We start from the raw sequence: 22,102 nt of genomic DNA on the forward strand, positions 1-22,102 counted from the left end.
GCAGCATCGTGCTGCTGGATCCATGGGCCCTCCTGTGTCACTGAGTCAGATCAGTACAGTGCCCGGGGTTGGGGAATACAGGAGTCACCTTCCCCCTGGTGCCGCGCACCAGTGTCTACCTGGACAGCACTGGGCTGTGGGACCCATGCAGCCACTGCAACAAAGGTCTGAAGTTCAACCAGGGGTGGAGAGCGAGGCCGGGGAATGAGTGTGTGATGGCCTCATGAAGACAAGGGGGACAATGTGGAAGGAGGGCTGTGCAAGGAGAGGGGAAGGGGAGAGCTCACAATGGCAGGCAGCGGGGATAGGAGGTAGATGAAGAAAGTGGCACAGCGGTTAGCACTGCTGCCTCACAGTGCCAGGGACCCAGGTTCGATTCCCGGCTCGGGTCACTGTCTGTGTGGAGTTTGCACATTCTCCCCGTGTCTGGGTGGGTTTCTTCCGGGTGCTCCGGTTTCCTCCCACACAAAGATGTGCAGTTAGTTGGATTGGCCGTGCTAAATTCTCCCTCAGTGAGCCAAGGTTAGGGGGATTAGTGGGGGAAATAAGTTACGGGATAGGGTGGAGGGTGGGCCTTGGTGGGATGCTCTCTCGGAGAGTTGGTGTGGACCCGATGGGCCAAATGGCCTCCTCCCGCGCTGTCGGGATTCTATGATTCCATGGACAATGGAAGGCAGAGGGAAGACTGAAGGGAGGGAAGCTGGATCCCAACAAGGCAACATGAACAGCTCCGAAACAAAGGGATCAAAGGGATACCACATCATTTACTGGAAGGGGTGGGATGAAGACTCCGGATGTGGTGTGTAGAGGTCCAAGTGGGAACATGGGCGTCTCGCAGGTAATGGCCATGGGGGGTGGGGGGGGGAGGGTGGTTGAATCGAGGATCAACAGTCTTGTTCCTGAGGCTGTAACCTTATCCCTCTGGGTTGCTGACATCCTGAACAGTCTGGTCAGGACAGCTGGGCTGGAGAGAGTGATACGAGTGTGCTGGACTGGTGTTTAAATATGGCGCCGGGACCTTTGAACCTGCCAGCTGGTGAAGGGCGGGCGAATCAGCTCCCAGCTCACCAGGAAACTCGGCAGGGAACTGGTCAGTGTGTAATTAATGAGTTTCCAAGTGTAGGATCAGCGTGGGATCCACCATTCTGGCCAGTGGGACAGGCATTCTGGAGCCACCTGTCACTGCATTTAGTCTCAAAATGGAGAACTCCGCCCATAGCTGCAATGACATCACATCATATGATAAACGTGGCTCACACAGGAACAGGAGGGACTCATCTTTATTTAACATTCTTGAAGAAGATTGCTGTAAAAATGTTTTTCATGCTGATATTTCATTCCTAACATTGAACTGGACAGTTCTATAGAGGGTAAAACCCTGACAGGAAGCAGCTGTGAAAGGCTGTCTGGAGAGGAGTGTGTGGATTCGCCTGTGTGGAGGCAGAGTGGCCTGGCCTTGTTCAGGGGTCGCTTCTTGTCTGCTCACAGCCGGGTGGATAGAATCTCTGTCTGGTTTGCGATGATTGGCCTCTTGCAGATGACGGAGCACATTCCCTTCTGCCACGCAATACGCAAATTGTTAAAGTCCTCGCTGATTTGGAGAAGAGTTTTCCCCTTCGTCTCGGGAAGGATGTAAAACGTGAACAGCGAAGCCAGAGAGCAACTTATGAAAAACAGGAAGAAGGAGAAATGTCCAAGTCCGCTCTGTAAGAGAAAGGTGGATCAGTGGGAAATATAGTTGGACATTTTCAATTCATTGCTCTGACTGACTCCCATTCTCGTGTTTTAGAGAGAGAGAGAGAGACAGACCCTGTGGCAAAGTTGAGAAACAGCTGGATGTTAAAGTAAAGTTTATTTATTAGTGTCACGAGTAGACTTACATTAACACTGCAATGAAATTACTATGAAAAGCCCCTCTAGTCGTCACACTCCGGCACCAGTTCGGGTACACTGAGGGAGAATTTAGCATGACCAATGCCCCTAACCAGCACATCTTTCAGACTGTAGGAGGAAACCGGAGCACCCGGAGGAAACCCACGCAGAGAATGTGCAAACTCCACACAGACAGTGACCCAAACCAGGAATTGAACCCGGGTCCCTGGCGCTGTGAGGCAGCAGTGCTAACCACTCTGCCGCTCATGGGGCTGGGAATGTTTCTGAACTCGGATGGTATAGAAACATAGGAAATAGAAACAGGAGTAGATCATTCGGCCCTTCGAGCCTGCTATGAATGGCCTTTACCATAAATATTTGTATCGCATTGTTAAACAGCAGTGCCAAATTCATCAATTTCATGGCCTGAAATGTGACCACTCAGGGATTGCCGCTCTGACATTCCCCTCCCAGGCGCATTCCAGCTACAGCAAACATCACATCGTTTGCCACAAAATAAGGGGGGGCCGGTTCAGAACAGAGTTGAGGGGGAACTTCTTCTTTCAGAGGGTAGTGAATCTCTGGAATTCTCTGCCCATTGAAGTGGTGGAGGCTTCCTCGTTGAATATGTTTAAATCACGGATAGATAGTTTTCTGATCGATAAGGGAATTAGGGGATATGGGGAGCAGGCGGGTAAGTGGAACTGATTCGCTTCAGATCAGCCATGATCTTGTTGAATGGCGGGGCAGGCTCGAAGGGCCAGATGGCCTACTCCTGCTCCTATTTCTTATGTTCTTATGTTTGGAGTGAGCAGCCTTCATTTTCCATGTCTGGCCCGAGAGAAATCTAAATGCTCCGCCTTCCTGTTTTCCACATCCTTGTGACATCCTGGCTGAGATTAGGAACGCATCGCATGCAATTCCTGGCCTTGAATCTGTGTCTCACACAACATTAGTGCAGCATAATATACTATCCACCAATCCAACCAGCAATCTTATCTGAAGCTCCTTTTACCGAGTAAAAAGCCTCCTTGAAAAAAAGGGCAACGTCCCCACTGACAGCTGGGAATCCCCGGCCAGGACTGTCCAAAGAAATCCGGGAGGGAGCTGACCACCTCAAGTTTCATCACCGAGGGCAAGCGTCGACAGTGAAAGGAGCGCGGGCAACCCAGGCACCTCCTCCACCCGCTCCTCCAACCACTGCCTTTCCCCACCCGTGACTGAGACTGCGAGTCACACCTTGGACTCTTCAGTTCTGTTACCTGAGAACTCATTTTTCATGTGGAAGCAAGTCATCCTCGACCCCAAGGGACTGCCTAAGAAGGATAAGAATATTGGCCAATATTATACCTGGTGGCACAGTGGTTAGCACTGCTGCCTCACAGCACCAGGGATCTGGATTCAATTCCCAGTTTGGGTCACTGTCTGTGTGGAGTCTGCATGTTCTCCCCATGTCTGCGTGGGTTTCCTCCGGGTACTCCGGTTTCCTCCCACAGTCTGAAAGACGTGCTGGTTAGGCGCATTGGCCATGCTAACTTCTCCCTCAATGTACCCAAACAGGTGCCGGAGTGTGGCAACAAGGGGACTTTCACAGTAACTTTATTGCAGCGTTAATGTAAGCCTACTTGTGACACTAATAAATAAGCTTTAACTTTTATAACTTAAAGAGCTCACACTCAGAGATTTCCCCTCCTAGACTCAATCTACCAGAGAGTTAGTAATAAACTGGACACATCTACCGCTCAGCCATGGGTGACAGGTTTGGGCAGCAGGAAGCTTTGTGAATGAAACTCAGTATTGTGGGCCTGCCTGCCCAACCGTTCATCTGTGCTCACTCCATTGCTATCTGTGTGAAGTTTGCACGTTCTCCCCGTGTCTGCGTGGGTTTCCTCCGGGTGCTCTGGTCTGTTCCTACAATCCAAAGATGTGCAGGTTAGGGGGACTGGCCATGCTAAATTGCACCTTAGTGTCAGGGGGATTAGCAGGGTAAATATGTAGGGTTTCGGAGATAGGGCAAAAGGGAGTGCCTGGGTAGGATGTTTATGCGGAGGGTCGGTGCAGACTTGATGGGCTGAATGACCTCTTCCTGCACCGTAGGGATGCTATGGTTCTGTGATTGGGTCCAAAGATGTGGGCCTTCTGATTGGACTGGGATCGTTGATATCTATTCGCTGTCCTTAATGTGTGAGCACGGTAACAGCCAATTGGGAGGCTGGAAGATTGTTGCCTTCAAGTGCGGAATCAGGACCCCCAAATGATTCCGATGTCAGAGTCTCAAAACCGATGGGAAAATCCATCCCAATATCCCAGGATGATGACCTTTCTTCATTGTTCGGTTGGCATTAAGGTGCCTATGAGGGCTGGCGCAGGGATCTCTACAAAGACAATTATAATGTTCATTAGCAGATTAGTGGCTTAGTGCCAGTCTGTGTGGTAAAGGCTGAGAAGCCATTCAGAATAAATCTGGCACTGTGGCTAATGTTTGCATTAATGTTTGCGGTTAGTTTGGAACAGACCAGTTGGTTTGATCGGTAAAATATTGAGTGCGTGAATTAGCAAATCCACTTGTAGGTGTAAATGTGAAGAGATTTGTTAGATAGAGTCATTGAGATGATCTCTACCCCCATCCCTCATCTTACTGTCCGTCATACAGCAGTGATAAGGGTCTGGCACATAAAGGGTTAATGTGGGACTGAGCGCAGTGGTGTCTACAGTGATATAAGAGACACATAAGAATCATAGAATCCTACAGTGCAGAAAGAGGCCATTCAGCCCATCGAGTCTGCACCAACCACAATCCCACCCAGGCCCTATCCACATATCCCTACATATTTACCCACTAACCCATGCATCCCAGGACACTAAGGGGCAATTTAGAATGGCCAATCAACCTAGCCTGCACATCTTTGGACTGTGGGAGGAAACCGGAGCAAACCCACGCAGACACAGGGAGAATGTGCAAACTCCACACAGACAGCGACCCAAGCCGGGATTCAAACCCAGGTCCCTGGAGCTGTGAAGCAGCAGTGCTAACCACTGTGCTACCGTGCCGCCCACACCATAACCCACACCTAGGGCTCAGTGCAGTGTTGAGCAGAGATGTGTATGGAGATAGCTTGGAACTTTTACTGTGCATGTGTAAATAGTTCTAGGAGTTCATTAAAACTTATAATTAACCTACTGAAGACTTTTCTTTAAGACATACCGATCTGCAACAGGCACCCTCCCATCATCTCATTCTCTGGTAAAATCATTGCATCCATTTTTCTACTTACAAAGAAACTGAACCCCGAGATTAAATTCCAGTCTGTACCTCACTCCCAGTTATCTATTTTCCAATATGTAAAGCACCCAGACCCTTCAATTAAATTCCCGTTTGTAACTCTCTCCTGTTACTCTGTATATAAATTATCCAAACTCCTCGGCTAGGTCCCAGATTACAAATTGAATGCAGATTGCATTATTCTTCGTGTGAACTATCTGAACTCTCTGATGCTGGCAATTTGTTTTGAATGGATTCTTCCCTAATGCATTTCAGGAAAGTGCAATTTTAATAAGTAGAAATGACCCTCTCTGACAGTGCTTGTTTCACACTGTGTAAATGAGTGAGCTTTCTGCTCCCTCTTGTGCATCAGCCGATAAATCCTCCTGAACTGTCGCTGGGAAGCACTTCTTCTTCCGTGTAACCTATTTGGTAATTTCATGAACAATATAATAATAGGCCTGTGACAGACTTCCACTCTCGAGGATATTCACTGCCTGGTGATTATTCGAAAAGATTCAAACTTGACTTACAATGACAAATGGGAAAACCAATCCCAGGCCAAAGAGGGACAGCCACTGCAAGGAGTTCGCTGCCACTAACGCGATACATCGGTTCGGCTGAGTGAATATTTCCAGAGGCAAAACTCCACTGACGCTACCTGGGTCAAGAACAAAGGATCATTAATCATCTCATTACTGTATAATATCTCAGGAGACGCACCTAAAGTGATGAACAAAGCATCGTAGCTGTGAGGGACAGCTCGGTGGATAGGATATTAGTATGTAGATAGGCTGGAAAATTGGGCGGGGATCCTGGATTCAGGATTCAATCCTGGACCGGGGAGCGGCGCGGGCTTGGAGGGCCGAAGGGCCTGTTCCTGTGCTGTATTGTTCTTTGTTGTTCTAACCTGGAAAAGCTAACAGGAGTTGACAGTGTTGTCTGAGGGAGAGACAGAATGAAAAGTCACCAATTTAAGACGTTAACTGTGTTCCTCTCTCCCTCAGACGCTGTCTGACAACCTATACTTGGGATATTCCAGCCCCGGCGTGGATGCGGAGAGCCATTCAAATATCCATTGATAGCCGGAAGGCTGGAAAATTCTGGCCTGTATGTTTACCCAGTGTTTCCTGTTTCCATTTCAGATCTGCAGCATCTGCAGTTATTTTACATCTAATCTTTAGTCTTCAGAATGCATTGAGCACTCATTTGGAGAGCTGGCTTCACTTTACCTGGGACAGCAGCATCCATAAAACCATAGTATCCCTTCAGTACAGAAGGAGTCTGTGCTGACTCTCTGAAAGAGCACCCCAAAGTCTACCCCACCAGCCGAATCCCCGCAGCCCCATGAATTTACCCTGCCACCCCGCCTAACCTTCACACCTTGGGACACTAAGGGACAATTTAGCATGGCCAATCCCCCTGACCTACACACCTCGGGACACTAAAGGACAATTTAGCATGGCCAATCCCCCTAGCCTATACATCTGGGACACTAAGGGACAATTTAGCATGGCCAATCCCCCTAGCCTATACATCTGGGACACTAAGGGGCAATTTAACATGGCCAGCCCACCTAACCTGCATATCTTGGGACACTAAGGGACAATTTAGCATGGCCAATCCCCCTGACCTACACACCTCGGGACACTAAAGGACAATTTAGCATGGCCAATCCCCCTGACCTACACACCTCGGGACACTAAAGGACAATTTAGCATGGCCAATCCCCCTGACCTACACACCTCGGGACACTAAAGGGCAATTTAGCATGGCCAATCCCTCTAACCTACACATTTTGGGACACTAAGGGGCAATTTAGTACAGCCAATTCACCTAAGCTGCACATCTTTGGACTGTGGGAGGAAACCTGCATAGACATGGGGAGAATGTGCAAACCACACATACAGTCACCCAAGGCTGGAATTGAACCCGGGTCCCTGACGCTGTGAGGCAGCAGTGCTAACCACTGTGCCACCTGTGCCTCATCTTGTGCTCACACAGAGAGAGACCATATTCAATACTAAAAATAATGGCAAGATTTACGGGCACTGTAACCTTTCCCTCAGATAGTGGTGAAAATCTGCTGATCATAAATAAAGCTGTGAAATTGGACCTTCGAGTAAAAACAGACATGCAAATTTACCCAAAACCGCCAACATGACATCTGAAACAGTAAATAGAGAAGTAACAATGATACCATAGACTTTAGTCATTGTGAACTTAACTATTTCTCTTCAAATTGGCAATAAATGAGAAGTGGTTGCACTAAACTATAAGGTGGATATAATCCTAGGCACCAGTTCTTCTTGCTGAACATCAGTGGAGTCTCTGGTCTCTCTCCCGCTCTCTGGTGATGCAGTCAGTCTCCTCCATTTGGAAAGAGTGGATTTTTTTTCATTCATTAGATGTGAGTGTCACTGGCAGGGTCAGCATTTATTGCCCATCATCGATTGTGCCTAAGACCAATTGAGTAATTCGCTAGACCATCTCAGAGGACACTTAAGCACGACATAAAGACCAGACCAAGTAAGGATGGCAGGCGGGTTATTATGAGAATCTGGTAGCCTAACAATCATCGTTACTTAGCATTTTAGTTCAGTCTTATTTGGGTCACTGGATGTAAATTCACCAGCACTCGATAGAACTTATGTTATTTGATCATTAGTTCAGATTCCTGGAATGCTAATCCAATACCACAATCACTGTGCGACAGCACCCCATAGAAATTCCTTTGCCAAAAAATGGTTGAGGCATTGAACTTGATATGTCAAACTGAAAAAGCATTGCTGAGCATATTTTTTAAAAATTCATTCCTGGGACATGGGTGTCGCTGGCTGGGCCAGCATTTATTACCTGTCCCTAGTTGCCCTTGAGAAGGTGGTGGTGAGCTGCCTTCTTGAATCGCTGCAGTCCACATGCTATGGGGTTGACCCACAATGCCGTTAGGTTGGGAATTCCAGGATTTTGACCCAGTCACTGCGAATATATTTCCAAGTCAGGATGGCGAGTGGTTTGGAGGGGAACTTGCAGGTTGTAGTGTTCCCATGTATCTGCTGCCCTTGTCCTTCTAGATGGAAGTGGTTTGGAAGGTGCTGTCTAAGGATCTTTGGTGAATTGCTGCAGTGCAGCTTGTAGATAGAACACACTGCTGCTACGGAGCGTCGGTGGTGGAGGGATTGAATGTTTGTGGATGTGGTGCCAATCAAGTGGGCTGCTTTGTCCTGGATGGTGTCAAGCTTCTTGAGTGTTGTTGGAGCTGCACCATCCAGGCAAGTGGGAGTATTCCATCACACTCCTGACTTGTGCTTTGTGGATAGGCTTTGGGGAGTCAGGAGGTGAGTTACTTGCCGCAGTTTTCCTAGCCTCTGACCTGTTCTTGTAGCCACTGTGTTAATGTGGTGAATCCAGTTGAGTTTCTGGTCAATTGTAACCCCAAGGATGTTGACAGTGGGGGACTCAGTGATGGTTACACCACTGAATGTCATATATATCGATATCTATTGCAATGTATGGTAACAAAACTATACAATTCTTGTGTTTGAACTCTTTGGCTGGAATTTTACCTCCTCACCCGCCATGGGAATCGGAGCGGGCCAGGAGTGGACCATGGGAAGGTCTGTTGACCTCAGGCAGGGTTTTATGGTTTTGGAAAGAGCAAGGCCTTAAATTCCCGCCCCTCGTTAGTTGGAATTTTCCTGTCCCAACCGCCACGGGAATCTTAGCAGGTGGGACAGGACCATATAAAGGTGTGTTGATCCTGGGTGGGGTTTTCCGGTCTTGGGGCGAGCGTGACTGGAAAACCCTGCACATTGTGTTAACTCCTCTCGCAAGTCTCCAAATCTGGTTTTGCACCAATAGGAGCTGTCCCAATCTCAGTGAACAATCTCCGTTTTTGATTCTGTTGTAGGCAAAAATGCTTTCTAATTTGTCCGAGGTTTTGGAGTGAATGTTTTTATGGAATAGAGCATGATGAATTCTCAGCCTGCTGTCTCAATTACTAGAGGCACTGTAATAAATCTGCTCTCTCCACTTTCTGAATAGCCCCAGTTACTGTATCCTCGTGGGGAAACATTATAATTTAATGCAGAGAGCAAAACGAATTACTGAAGAAAAATTATATAATTGCAGTCAGAACTGAAAAGTGAAGCATTGCCCCTGGTGTCATAGAATCATAGAATTATAGAAACCCTATAGAAGGTGCAGAAGGAGGCCATTCGGCCCATCGGGCCTGCGCCAACCACAATCTCATACAGGCCCCATCCCTGTAACCCCACATATTTACCCTGCTAATCCTCTGACACTCGGGTCAATTTAGCATGGCCAATCAACATAACCTGCACATCTTTGGGCTGGTGTCATGAATGGAAAAAACAGATGTACTTGAGTCCAGCAAAAAACCCATCTGGTTCACTAATGTCTATTAGGGAAAGAAATCTGCCGTCCTTACCTGGTCTGGCCTACATGTGTCTCCAGAGCCAAAGCAATGTGGTTGACTCTCGACTGCCTTTGGACAAATAGGGATGGGCAATAAACACTGGCCAGCCAGTGACGCCCATGTCCCATGAATGAATAAAAAAAATTACTACCTTGCAGTCTGCAACCTGAATATTGAACACAAAATGGGCTTCAACTCTCAGATCTACACATCTCGAAAGGATGGGACATTTACTCCCTCTGTCAAAGCTTGGCTGGGTGTAACAGTTTCACACTGTTTTGGCAGAGTCCGTACCCACCTGCTCCCATTCCGAATGTAAAGATGTAAGCAAAGATGAAGACCAGGCTACAGTATGGAATCCAAGAGAACTTTTCCTGAAAGGAAATGGCAGAATCATGAGCAATGTGAGTTTGTCAGTCGATTACCACTGAACCATTGACTTGATCCAGAGTCAAACACCAAATTGTCCCCACGCAAGGGGTGACCTGCCTGAGGTTATTTCCCTGTTACGGTTGCTGTGACCATTCAGAGTCACTGATTTATTATAGTTACCATTAAAGCAACCAAATTTCACCACCTTCCGGCCGTTCCTGTTGGTGAGATCTTCCAGTCCCGCCCACGGCAGGCCCCCACTATGGGTTTCCCTGCGGAGGGGGTGCAAAAAATGGGAAACCCTGTTGACAGTGGTGGGAACAGAAGATCCCACTGCTGGCCACCGCCGATGTGGCTTAACATGTCCTGTGGCAAGGCGGGGTGCGGGGGAGAATCCCACAAGTGGAAATCTGGTGTTTTAGTCACTGGTGGTTAAATGTTTGGGCAATCGTGGATCTTCAGTGTAGCCAAGGGGCACCACATTTGCACTAAGCTGGAGAACAAAGAGGTCCAAATCTTTCTGCTCAAGCTGCAATTGGCCACTCGATACAGAATCAGAGAGGCTGAAGGGAAACTCCTGTGTTGTACTCCCGAGAATGGGGCTACCCAATAGGCAGCGCTAGACACAGAGACAGAGAGGGCACTGAGCGATCGTGTAACTGCATGGAGCAGCAGCAGATAGAAGCTGTCCATTTAATCCAACTAGTCCATCTAGTTTTCCCTTTCCGTGAGTAAGTGACCTGAATCTATTTATCCATCCCATTTCCATATCACTTCAACTCATTTCTCTTTTTATCCACCAATCCAATTGAACCTTGACAAAAGTGAGACCTAGAGATAAATTTCAGATCCTCCCAATTCTCCACGTGAAGAGATTGCTGCTGTCCTCTGCTCTCAGTCTCACACTTGCCCACAATCTTCTCCAGATTTTAGCCTTTGCGTTTATCCTCTCTCTAGCCCTTTGCAGACTTTGGGCATGATTTTCCTGTCTCACGTGCCTGCCTCGGGAATCGTAGCTGGCGGGACACGGACCATGCAAAGGTCCATTGACTTCGGGCAGGATTTTCTGACTTATGGGCGAATGTGGCTGGAAAATCCCGCTCTTTGTTTCCTCACAACAAACTTTCCCACCTATCTTTGTACCGGCAGGAAAAATAATCATGATCAATAAGGAATAAGAATTAGGTTAGATAGAACTCCAGGCTGCCCAGCTACCAGGGCCAATGGGCAGCATCCGAGCTTTATGAAAGAAGTGGCTGCAGAGATTGATTGGTGGCAATCTTGGAAAATTCCACAAATTGTGGAAAAGATCCTCCCAGAATAGAAAGCCACTTTGTTCAAGAAAGGAGGGAATGACAAAGAAGGAAGCCATTGGCTACCTGTCATAGAATCTCTACAGTGCAGAAGGAGGCCATTTGGCCCATTGAGTCTGCACCGACTACAATCCCACCCAGGCCCTATCCCGATAACCCCAGGTATTCTACCCCACTAATCCCCCTCACCTACACATCTTGGGACACTAAGGGGCAAGTTAGCACGGCCAAACCACCAAACCTGTACATCTTTGGACTGTGGGAGGAAATCGGAGCACCCGGAGGAAACCCACGCAGACACGGGGAGAACGTGCAGACTCCACACAGACAGTGACCCAAGCCGGGAATCGAACCCAGGTCCCTGGCAATCTAATCAGTGATTTATAAAGGTTTAGTGGGAATGTTGTGGAAATGACTGCACTCGGGGGGGGTACAAATTCAGAAAAACAGTCTCCCTTTAGACTGGGAAGGGTCCGTCTCAGACCAAGACTTTGGTACCAATGAAGTTGGTAATTTCCTGATACAGACCGAAAATCTCCGTCCTCGTTCGCGGCTGGGATTCTCCAGTGCTGCTGAAAGTGAACGGAATTTTGACTGGAACGCCAAATTCTCCACCCTCACTTGCAGCGGGGGTGGGGGGGGGACACACCATGGACGAGATGGAACAATCCCACCCATGGGCTCCTGATACTCACTGGGAATAGCAGAGTGGAACCTTTGCCTGTAGGTGATCACATTTATCAATGTTATATCCACAGTCTCCAGCACCCACCTTCAGAGACAAGGTAATGATCAATAGCAGCATCCATAACGCCATGAAGCAGTATCCTTTCCAAAGCAGAGCTTTCCTCCCAGTTCGCTCAATAATGAATCCCTGTTTGGTGGAAATTTTTATTAAGAGGTTAAGCTTCAATCCAAGATTCTCTAAGTCGAAACATTTGGCTTACAGAACAGAATGAGGTCCTTCTGCTCATCGACTCTGCTCTGGTTCTCCTGCCAGAGTAACTCCGCTAGTCCCACCATTTTTATAACTCTGCAATGTTTTTATCTGTGATTATCCAACTCCCCTTTGAAATCCATATTCCACCAAACTCTCAGACATTCCAGACACTAACCACCCATGACATGAAAATTGTTTTCTCATAGAATCCTACAGTGCAGAAAGAGGCCATTTGGCCCATCGAGTCTGCACCGACCACAATCCCACCCAGGCCCTAACCCCAAAACCCCAAAACCCCATGCATTTACCCTAGCCAGTCCCTCTGACACTAAGGGAGAATTTAGCATGGACAATCCACCTAACCCGCACATTTTTGGACTATGGGGGGAAACCAGAGCACCCGGAGGAAACCCACGCAGACACGGGAGAACGTGCAAACTCCACACAGACAGTGACCCAAGGCCGGGATTTGAACCCGGGTCCCTGGCGCTGTGAGGCAGCAGTGCTAACCATTGTGCCACCTTGCCACCATCCATGACCATCTTTTCCCTTTGTTTTGCCCGTCAGTGTCCTTTCACTCTCAGTCCTCCTGTCATGGGGATGGGTCTGTCTCGATCTACTCTGATTAGGCCCCCCATGATATTCAATACTGCTATCAAATCTCCTTACAACCTTCCCTTGTCTAAGGAGAAATCCCCCTCCCCTCCCTACCCTTTCCCAATCTATTCTCCTAACTAAAGTTCCTAATTTTGGAACAGTTCTCATGAATCATATCTGCACCCTCTCTAATGCCGTCACGTTCTTCCTAAAGTGTGGTGCCCATATTTGGATGCAACCCTCTAACTCAGGCCAAATCCTGCGGCAGATTTCCTGCACCTCACACGGTGTTTTTCATGGTGGCGGAAGCAGCCCGCCATTAGCCAGTGGCGGGATCTTCTGGTCCTGCCACTGTCAATGGGGTTTCCTGTTGTTGTCACCCCACTCCTCCCCCCGCCGCTGCGCCGCTGGATAAACACGCCAGGGGTTTGCCGTTGGCTAGACTGGAAGATTCCATCGGTGGGAATGGCTGGAAATTTGGGCCCCTGTGTTTTAGAGACGTTTATCATAACATCTGTGTACTCTATACCTCAATTTATGAAGCCCAGGTTCCTGTATGCCTTCTGAGCCACATTCTCAACCTTAAATGGTTCGTATCCATATCCTCCCCAAGGTCTCTCTCCTTCCCTACATCATCTTTAGTATTGTGCCCTTTATTTCATATTGCTTCTTCCTGCCAAAACTTACCACTCCATATTTCTCTGCGTTAAATCTCATCTGTATTCTGTTCACCCATTCCACCAGTTTCTGTCCTCCTGAAGTCTATCACTATCCTCCTCACAGTTCACAATATTTACAAGTTTTTTGTGATCTGTAAATTTTGGACACGTGCCCTGTAAACCCAGATCTAGGGACCGTGTTTTCCAGACCCCCACCACCCCCACCACCCCGCCCCCTGCGGTGGGCTTTCTGATGATGGACACTTGCCATTGGCTGCCGGCGGTCGATTGCCATTTGCGTTGCTTACCGGCCGTGCTGCTGGGGACAAAAGGTTTGAACGACTAAGAAAGTCATTTCACCCTGCTGCTACACACTGGCTGCATTCGTGGTCTTTCCCACTAACAAGATGCTGCCCGTCAGTCCAAAAAGACTGTTCTGCCGTCACATTTGAGCAACAGCATGCATGGGTTTTAGTGCTAGCACGGTGTGAGGTACATAGGCTGTATATCCCAGTGATTGCCTAATTAAATCAAACAGCATGTTGCTGTGGTTGTTCACAATAGGCAGAGTAGAGACTCTACTCAACAGCTCATGCTTATAAAGCCAAAAACTAACTGTTAGATTACCTGATTGGGCAGCACTTCTTGAATAATGCTGAGTGAGCTAATAGCTACACTAACAACAAATTTAAATTAATCGATTGAGTTCATAGCATGGCTCATTTCTGCTCGCTAGAAGTGCTATTCATTCATTCACAGTGGCCAATTCTCTGCAAACAAAAGGAATATGTTCAAGCCTTGTGCCTTTTTTCAATTACCCAAGAATTCAGGGAGCAAAGAGTTTCCTGATGCTTTCTCCATGGCAACACCTCATCCAATCAGAGCTCATTTATTACTGATCAGCGCCCCCCCCTCCACCCTCTCTCCAACTTTTCACCTGCTCTATAAGTTTTTGTGAATGTTTGACATTTAGTTTGTCCTGATGAGTGTAAAATGAAAATGCTTCAGCAACGTGTCTCTCTTTTCAGCAATACACATGTTCTGTACCGCACATGTTCTGTACTGCACATGTTCAGTACCGCACATGTTCTGTACCGCACATGTTCTGTACTGTATGTGTCCTGTACTGTATGTGTCCTGTACCGCATGTGTTCTGTACCATACGTGTTCTGTACCACACGTGTTCTGTAACACATTCTGTAATACACATGTTCTGTAATACTAAGTGATATTCTGTAACACTAAGCTTGGGGTGGGATGCTCTTTCGGAAGGTTGATGTAGATTCAATGGGCCGAATGGCCTCTTTCTACACTGTAGGATTCTATGGTCATATGGAGGATTAATTTTGTCTTTGACAATGGTCTCTATTAATTTTGCCACCACTGACTTTAGACTGATTGCCCTGAAATTTCCAGGTTTGAACCTGGTCCCCTTTTTGCATGAGCAGATATTGTAACAATTGCGCTACTCCAGACCTCTGGGACATTCCTATCCCCAAGATTGTGGTCAGAGTTTTATCCATCTCTAACTAGTCTCCCTCAGAAACCTATAATGAGGGTGAGTGCAGGTCCGTTTGGGTGGAAGCCCTTTCAGATTCTCTCCTTTCATCTTGTATTCAGATAGAGGCGATGGAGAAAAATCTTCCCCATTGGAATTTCCTCTTAATGGGATTGGGGGGGGGGGGGGGGGGGGCGTGGGGGGTGGGGGGGGAGGTGGCGGCGGTTTGCAGGTTATAAACAGTTTATTTCTGGCTGTATTTCCACAGTGAAATGAGGGGTCCTCTCAGCTGTACTTACACACATCACTGAAGTTAACATTTCAATTCCACTTGATCCGATTCCCACATACGGGATATTATCCTTGGAGATTCCCAGCTGGTGATAAACATCCGAAGCGTAAAAATAGATCTGCAAAACAGGAAAACCAATGAGCACACTTCGTTCAGAAGCGTTATGTTTTATATCTGAGCGTTGAAGAGAGGCTTGGAGCAGAGAAAGCTGTGGGGGGAACAACAAAAACAGAAAATGCTGGAAAATCTCAGCAGGTCTGACAGCGTCTGTGGAGAGAGAATAGAACCAACGTTTCAAGTCTGGATGATTCTTTGCCTCCCAGATTCGAAACTTTGGGCCCGATTTTACCATTTTGATTCCAAGTGCCGAATCTGGGCGTAGTACAGATCTGACCTCGAAATCCGCTTTCCCGCACGCCCATACGCTTTCAGCCGGCTCCAGTCCGATCCGCGCTGTGGGCGGGGCTTAGCGCTGCCGGAACGATCAGAGCTCTGAACTGCACATGCGCAGTTCAAAAAAAATTTGAAAAAAGCGTGCCCGGGCACTGGGCTGGAGTGCGCGGCTGTGGCGGTTTGTGCCTTCTTTACAGCTAAATGTTTCTGAAAGATTGCTTCCTGCTGTGTATCCTGTGTCCAGCGTACCCAGGCAGAACAATTCAAATAGAACATCAGGAGTTTGCTTTGGAAGGCAGGTCTATGCCAGGCTGTATCCTGTTTTGCCGGTTCGACCTGATGGGTCCACTATCAATATCCGATACAAGGCGCCTAAAAGAATTATCATGATGCCAGTCGATGTTTCCCTTCTGCCAGAAGCTGAAAGGAAAGCAAGAATGCGCAAACGTGTTCCCAAAAGAGCGAGAATGAAAGGGGAGCAATTTGAAGATGAATTTAAAGTTGACAATTAGAGCAAATTCTGGGAGAAAAAGTAGTCTTCAAAATTTTGGATTTTAGAAACAACCATCACCGGACTGCTTGACTGGTGTTGACATCAGTGGAACTTTGACAAATGCACTTATTATTGTGATGTCATTAATAAGTTGTGTTTTTTATTTATGATCTAATCCGTTTATTTTATTAAAAAGTGTTTCTACAGGAAGGATACAGGGAATGAAAAAACAGATTCCTGTTTTTATTTCTACTATTACATGGCTTAAATGTAAGGAGAAAATGTTTTGAATGTTAATTAGACAATATCCATTCACCTTAATTCTGTGCCTCCATTTGTGTGGATTTGACTTGCATATATTTAGTTGTTTGTGTGATGTATCATTAAAACCAGTTGCAGGAAAAAAAAAGCAGAAAGCGGAGAGAGCGGCTCTCTGACACAGATCATCCTCTGGGGGGGGGCGGGGGGGTAGGAGGAGGAGGGGGGCGGCTCAGATGTATCTCTGGTTGGGGAGGAGGAGGAGGGGGCGGGTCGGATCATCCTCTGGAGGGGGAGGAGGAAGGCGGGTCGGATGGAGCTTTGGGGGGGCAGGGGGGTCTGCTGCCACTCTGCGGGCAATCCCTCCTGTCCACCGGAGGAACGAATCCCTCCTCCCGGAGTGGCCGCATGTCCACTCCGGGAGGAGGGATTCGTTCCTCCGGTGGGGAGGAGGGATCGCCGCAGAGTGGCAGCGGACCCCCCTGCTCCCCCCCCAGAGATCCATCCGACCAGCCTCCCTCCTCCCCCCCCCAGAGGATGATCCGACCCACCCCCCTCCTCCTCCCCCCCAACCAGAGATACATCTGAGCCACCCCCCTCCTCCTCCCCCTCCCCCTCCGCCCCCAGAGGATGATCTGACCTGCCCCCCCTCCTCCTCTTCCCCCCCCTCCCCCCTCCTCCTCCTCCTCCCTCCCAGAGGATGATCTGGGTCAGAGAGCCGTTGCAGGCTCTGAACCCGCTTCGGAGGTTCCCCTGCAAAATAAAAATCGGCTTCGGATTTTTATTTTGCAGGTCGCGAAAAGCGCGGATCCGGAACGGAACAGAAGAAGGTAAAATGGGGTTTGATGGTAGAGTTGGGCGGGCAGTTCATAAAATGCATGCTAATGCATTTAAATCGTCGGGCCGCCCGATTCAGGTGCGGATCCGTTCCGCGCCCGAATCGGGTGTCAGTGAAGTCGCGATTTGCTCGGACACGGGTGCAGATCGCGATAAAGGCCTCGCGTCCGATTTTACCGCAATTTCATGCCCGAAAACAGGCGCACATTGTTGGTAAAATCGGGCCCTTTATCTCTATTCTCTCTCCACAGAGGCTGCCAGACCTGCCGAGATTTTCCAGCATTTTCTGTTTTTGTTTCAGAATCCAGCGTCTGCAGTATTTTGCTTTGGTCCAGGCTGAGGTGGACAAAACTATGAGGGACATTGATAGGGAAGATAGGAAGAAACTGTTCCCCTTAGTAGAGGCATTAATAACCTTGGAGTATATATATTATGGGTAAGGAGCAGGAGATTTAGAGAAGATGTGAGGAAAAACTATTTCACTCAGAGAGTGGTGGGAATCTGGAACTCACTGCCTGAAAGGGTGGTAGAGGCGGGAACCCTCACAACATTGAAGAAGCATTTAGATGAACACTTGAAACGCCATAGCATACAAGGCCACGGATCAAGTGCTGGAAAATGAGATTGGAATAGATCGGAGTTTGGTGGTCAGCACAGACATGATGGGCCAAAGCTCCTCCCTCTGTGCTGTAAAACTCTACGACTCTGTAATAAAATTCAGTTTTGACAATTGTCTTCTCTTTAAACAAAACAAAATACAAATTGATAGTTTATTGACTATCTGCCCCGGTGTAATACTGGCAATGCCAATTGACTGCCCATTACTAATCCCCCCGATTGACACTTCTATTGGAATCTGTACACAAGGATACCTCACAATGCCATCTCCTCTATACTGGGGAGACCAAACGCAGACTGGGTGACCGCTTTGTGGAACATCTTCGCTCAGCCCACAAGCATGACACAACCTTCCTGCTGCTTGTCATTTTAACTCAGCACCTTGCTCTCATGCCTATAGATCCATCCTTGGCCTGCTGCGATGCTGCATTGAAGCCCAGTTCAAACTGAAGGAGCAGCATCTCATCTCCCGGTTACGTACTTTACAACCTTCTGCACTTAACATTGAATTCAACAGCTTCAGACTATGAACTCTCTCCTCTATTTTGATATTTTGTTTTTCAACCCTTCCCTGTCAAGCCTTCCTGGTTTGCTTTCACTGAATGCTGACTCTTATTCTGTGATGAACACATTCGGTTGCATTACTTTTATTCAACTATCAGCACCTTCTTTAATCTTTAACACCATCATTTACACTCCCTTTGTCTGTGTCCATGACATCTTTGTCAATCTCTCCTGAGTTCCCACCTGTGGTGAACCATCGTTGGTTCCCACTAGATAGTACTGAGCCAGGGTCTGGCCAGTACTACAAGTATGTATATATGTTGCTGTTGGGGTTAGGGATGGGTTGTTCTACTTGTTGCTGTTGGGGTTAGGGTTGGGCTGTTACACCTTGTATTATAGTTATTATGGTACATCCCAGTCGGGCTCCGCCTCCTGGGAGAGGTATAAAGGTCCCTGCTCTGTCTGGGACCCCTCAGTCTGGGATCGTATATATAATTAGTAGCTGCCTTGTTACAGCAAATAAAAGCCTTTATTTCCTGAGCATCAAGCCTCGTGTGTGATAACGCGCATCAATTTTATTTGCTGTAAATAAACGCTCGTTGAAGAAAAAAAAGAGTATGGAGCAGATACTGAAGCCTGAACGCCTTACACTAGATCCACGTGTGGTGGGCGCCTCTAACACCTTCGACCACTGGTTGAAATGTTTTGAGGACTACCTGGCAGCCTCCGCAGCGGTCACCACAGATGATGACAGACTCCGGGTCCTCCATGCGAGGGTCAGCGACACTGTCTACCTCGCAATCCGTGCGGCCACCGATTACACAAAGGCCCTCGAGCTTCTGAAGAAGCGTTATATTAAACCGCCCAACCAAATACACGCTCGTTACCTCTTAGCCACTCGACGACGGCAGTCCGGCGAAACGATGGAGGAATACGCGAACGAGCTCCTACAGCTAGCCAGGGGCTGTAACTGCAAAGCAGTGTTCTCAGAGCAGAATATGAACGACCTCGCTCGAGATGCGTTTGTGGCGGGAGTCGGATCATCGTACATCCGACTCAAACTACTGGAGAAAGGTAACCTTGACCTCACCCAGGCAATAGAACTAGCGGAGATGCTGGAGACGGCCTCCAAAAGCCTAGTATTGTATCCTGAAGACCACGTGGAGACAACGTGGCAGGAGCAGTCGCCAATCCCTCCTCGTCCCTCGGGTTCGAAATGCTGCGTAATGGCGTGCTCACACTCGGGCCTGACGACGGCAGCAGCTCCGGGCGGCCCGCGGTGTTACTTCTGTGGGGGAGCGAAGCATACTCGGCAACGGTGTCCCGCTAAAGCTGTGTTGTGCTCCGCCTGCGGTAAGAAGGGGCACTATTCGAAAGTGTGCCGATCTAAATCTGCTTCTCGGAACAGCAGTGCGGCCTGCGATTCCTCAGAGCCCGGTTCTTCGTCGTCGACATCGTCGAGGGTTCCGTCCACGTGCGAGGCCTGGACGACGCCATTACGGTCGACGGATTCGGAGATGTGTGACCACCAGGGGTCGCTGAGTTTGGCGCCATCACCCACGTGCGACCTATGGGAGCGGCCATGTTGGTCGGCACCGACCGCGAACGACCAGCAGGGGTCATCCTCGTCGATTTCAGCTGCCTGCAGTGGCGCTCATGAACCAACGGTGGCATCGATCATCCTGGACCAGGCCAAGCCTCATAGACTCGACAAGTCTATGATGGACATTCAAGTAAACGACCACTTGATTTATTGTCTGTTTGACAGCGGGAGCACTGAGAGTTTTATCCACCCAGACGCTGTGAAGCGGTGTGGACTCCGGATTCAACCTGTCAAACAGACAATTTCTATGGCATCAAGGTCCCGGTCTGTCACCGTGCTAGGGAGTTGCGTGGTAACTTTAACGGTGCAAGGCACAGTTTATGAGCGTTTCAAGCTCCTGGTGTTGCCGCACCTTTGCGCGCCAATACTTCTCGGACTAAACTTCATGGTCCACCTGAGGAGTGTAACCCTACAGTACGGTGGGCCACTCCCTTCGCTTTCAGTGGGAGAACAGCAGCCTCCAAATTGCCCAACGCGCCCCGCCTGTAGCCTCTCGACGCTGAAGATCACCACACCCTCCCTGTTCCAGAATCTTGTGCCAGGCTGCAAACCCATTGCGACTAAGAGTAGGCGTTACAGTGCTGAGGATCGGATCTTCATTCGATCTGATGTTCAGCGGCTCCTCAAGGAAAGGATCATACAACTTAGCGCTAGTCCGTGGAGAGCGCAGGTCGTGGTGGTCAAGAGTGGGAACAAACCCCAGATGGTCATTGACTATAGTCAGACCATTAATAGATACACGCAGCTGGATGCGTATCCCCTCCCGCGCATATCTGACATGGTCAATCAGATTGCACAGTACCGGGTGTTCTCCACCATAAACCTCAAGTCTGCCTACCACCAACTCCCCATTCGCCCAGAGGACCGACAATACACGGCTTTTGAGGCGGATGGTCGCTTGTATCACTTTCTCAGGGTCCCCTTTGGTGTCACCAATGGGGTCTCGGTCTTCCAGCGTGCTATGGACCGAATGGTGGACCAGAATGGACTGCGGGCTACCTTCCCGTACCTGGATAACGTCACCATCTGCGGCCATGACCAGCAGGACCACGACACAAATCTCCTGAATTTCCTACGTACTGCATCTCGCCTGAACCTGACCTACAACAGGGAGAAGTGTGTGTTTCGTACGCGCCGTTTAGCCATCCTCGGATATGTGGTGGAAAACGGGGTCATTGGCCCTGATCCAGACCGTATGCGCCCCCTCTCTGAACTTCCCCTGCCCACTAGTGCAAAAGCACTGAGAAGATGCTTAGGCTTCTTCTCTTATTATGCGCAGTGGGTTCCCAATTACGCGGACAAAGCCCGTCCGCTCATTAAGTCCATTTCTTTTCCCCTAACACCAGAGGCCCGATTGGCCTTTGATAAATTAAAAGCCGACATCGCGAAAGCTACGATGCACGCTGTTGATGAGTCCATCCCCTTTCAGCTGGAGAGCGATGCATCTGATTTCGCCCTGGCCGCCCATCGCCTTTTTTTCCCGCACCTTCCAAGGCCCCGAAATCCAGCATTCAGCGGTGGAAAAGGAGGCCCAGGCCATTGTGGAGGCCGTCTGGCACTGGCGCCATTACTTGGCGGGAAAACGGTTCACCCTGATCACGGACCAGCGGTCCGTGGCGTTCATGTTTAATAACACGCAGAGGGGCAAGATCAAGAACGACAAGGTCTTGCGGTGGAGAATTGAACTCTCCACCTATAACTATGACATCATGTATCGTCCAGGGAAACTCAATGAGCCCTCGGATGCCCTGTCGCGTGGAACATGCGCCAGTATACAGGAGGACCGTTTGCAGGCTCTCCATAATGACCTATGCCATCCTGGGGTCACTCGGCTGTACCACTTTATAAAAGCCCGCAATCTGCCCTACTCGGTGGAGGACGTCAGGTCCATAACAAGAAGCTGTCGGGTATGCGCGGAATGCAAACCGCACTTTTACCGACCTGACCGGGCACAATTAGTCAAGGCCACTCGTCCCTTCGAGAGACTGAGTGTCGATTTTAAGGGCCCCCTTCCCTCAACAGATCGGAATGTGTACTTCCTCAACATCATTGACGAGTACTCTAGATTCCCTTTTGTTATTCCCTGCTCTGATACATCCGCTGCCACGGTTATCAAGGCATTCCGTGATCTTTTTACCCTGTTCGGGTACCCC

The 22,102-nt window shown here is 48.8% G+C and overlaps 1 protein-coding gene across 1 annotated transcript in view; it reads right to left on the reverse strand.

The window, feature by feature from the left end:
• Positions 1-1,482: 1,482 nt before the first annotated feature.
• Positions 1,483-22,102, reverse strand: part of LOC144502265 (solute carrier family 2, facilitated glucose transporter member 11-like) — a 55,150-nt gene continuing 34,530 nt past the window's right edge. The window contains exons 10-15 of the mRNA XM_078226088.1: positions 15,924-16,056; positions 15,251-15,361; positions 12,030-12,131; positions 9,871-9,946; positions 5,668-5,795; positions 1,483-1,704 (exon numbers count right to left, since the gene is read on the reverse strand). Of these exons, the coding sequence (XP_078082214.1) occupies positions 1,483-1,704; positions 5,668-5,795; positions 9,871-9,946; positions 12,030-12,131; positions 15,251-15,361; positions 15,924-16,056 (772 nt within the window). The remainder of the gene's footprint in view (positions 1,705-5,667; positions 5,796-9,870; positions 9,947-12,029; positions 12,132-15,250; positions 15,362-15,923; positions 16,057-22,102) is intronic.

Source organism: Mustelus asterias, chromosome 13 (genome assembly GCF_964213995.1).
Source record: "Mustelus asterias chromosome 13, sMusAst1.hap1.1, whole genome shotgun sequence".
In the NCBI taxonomy this organism is placed as follows: domain Eukaryota; kingdom Metazoa; phylum Chordata; class Chondrichthyes; order Carcharhiniformes; family Triakidae; genus Mustelus; species Mustelus asterias.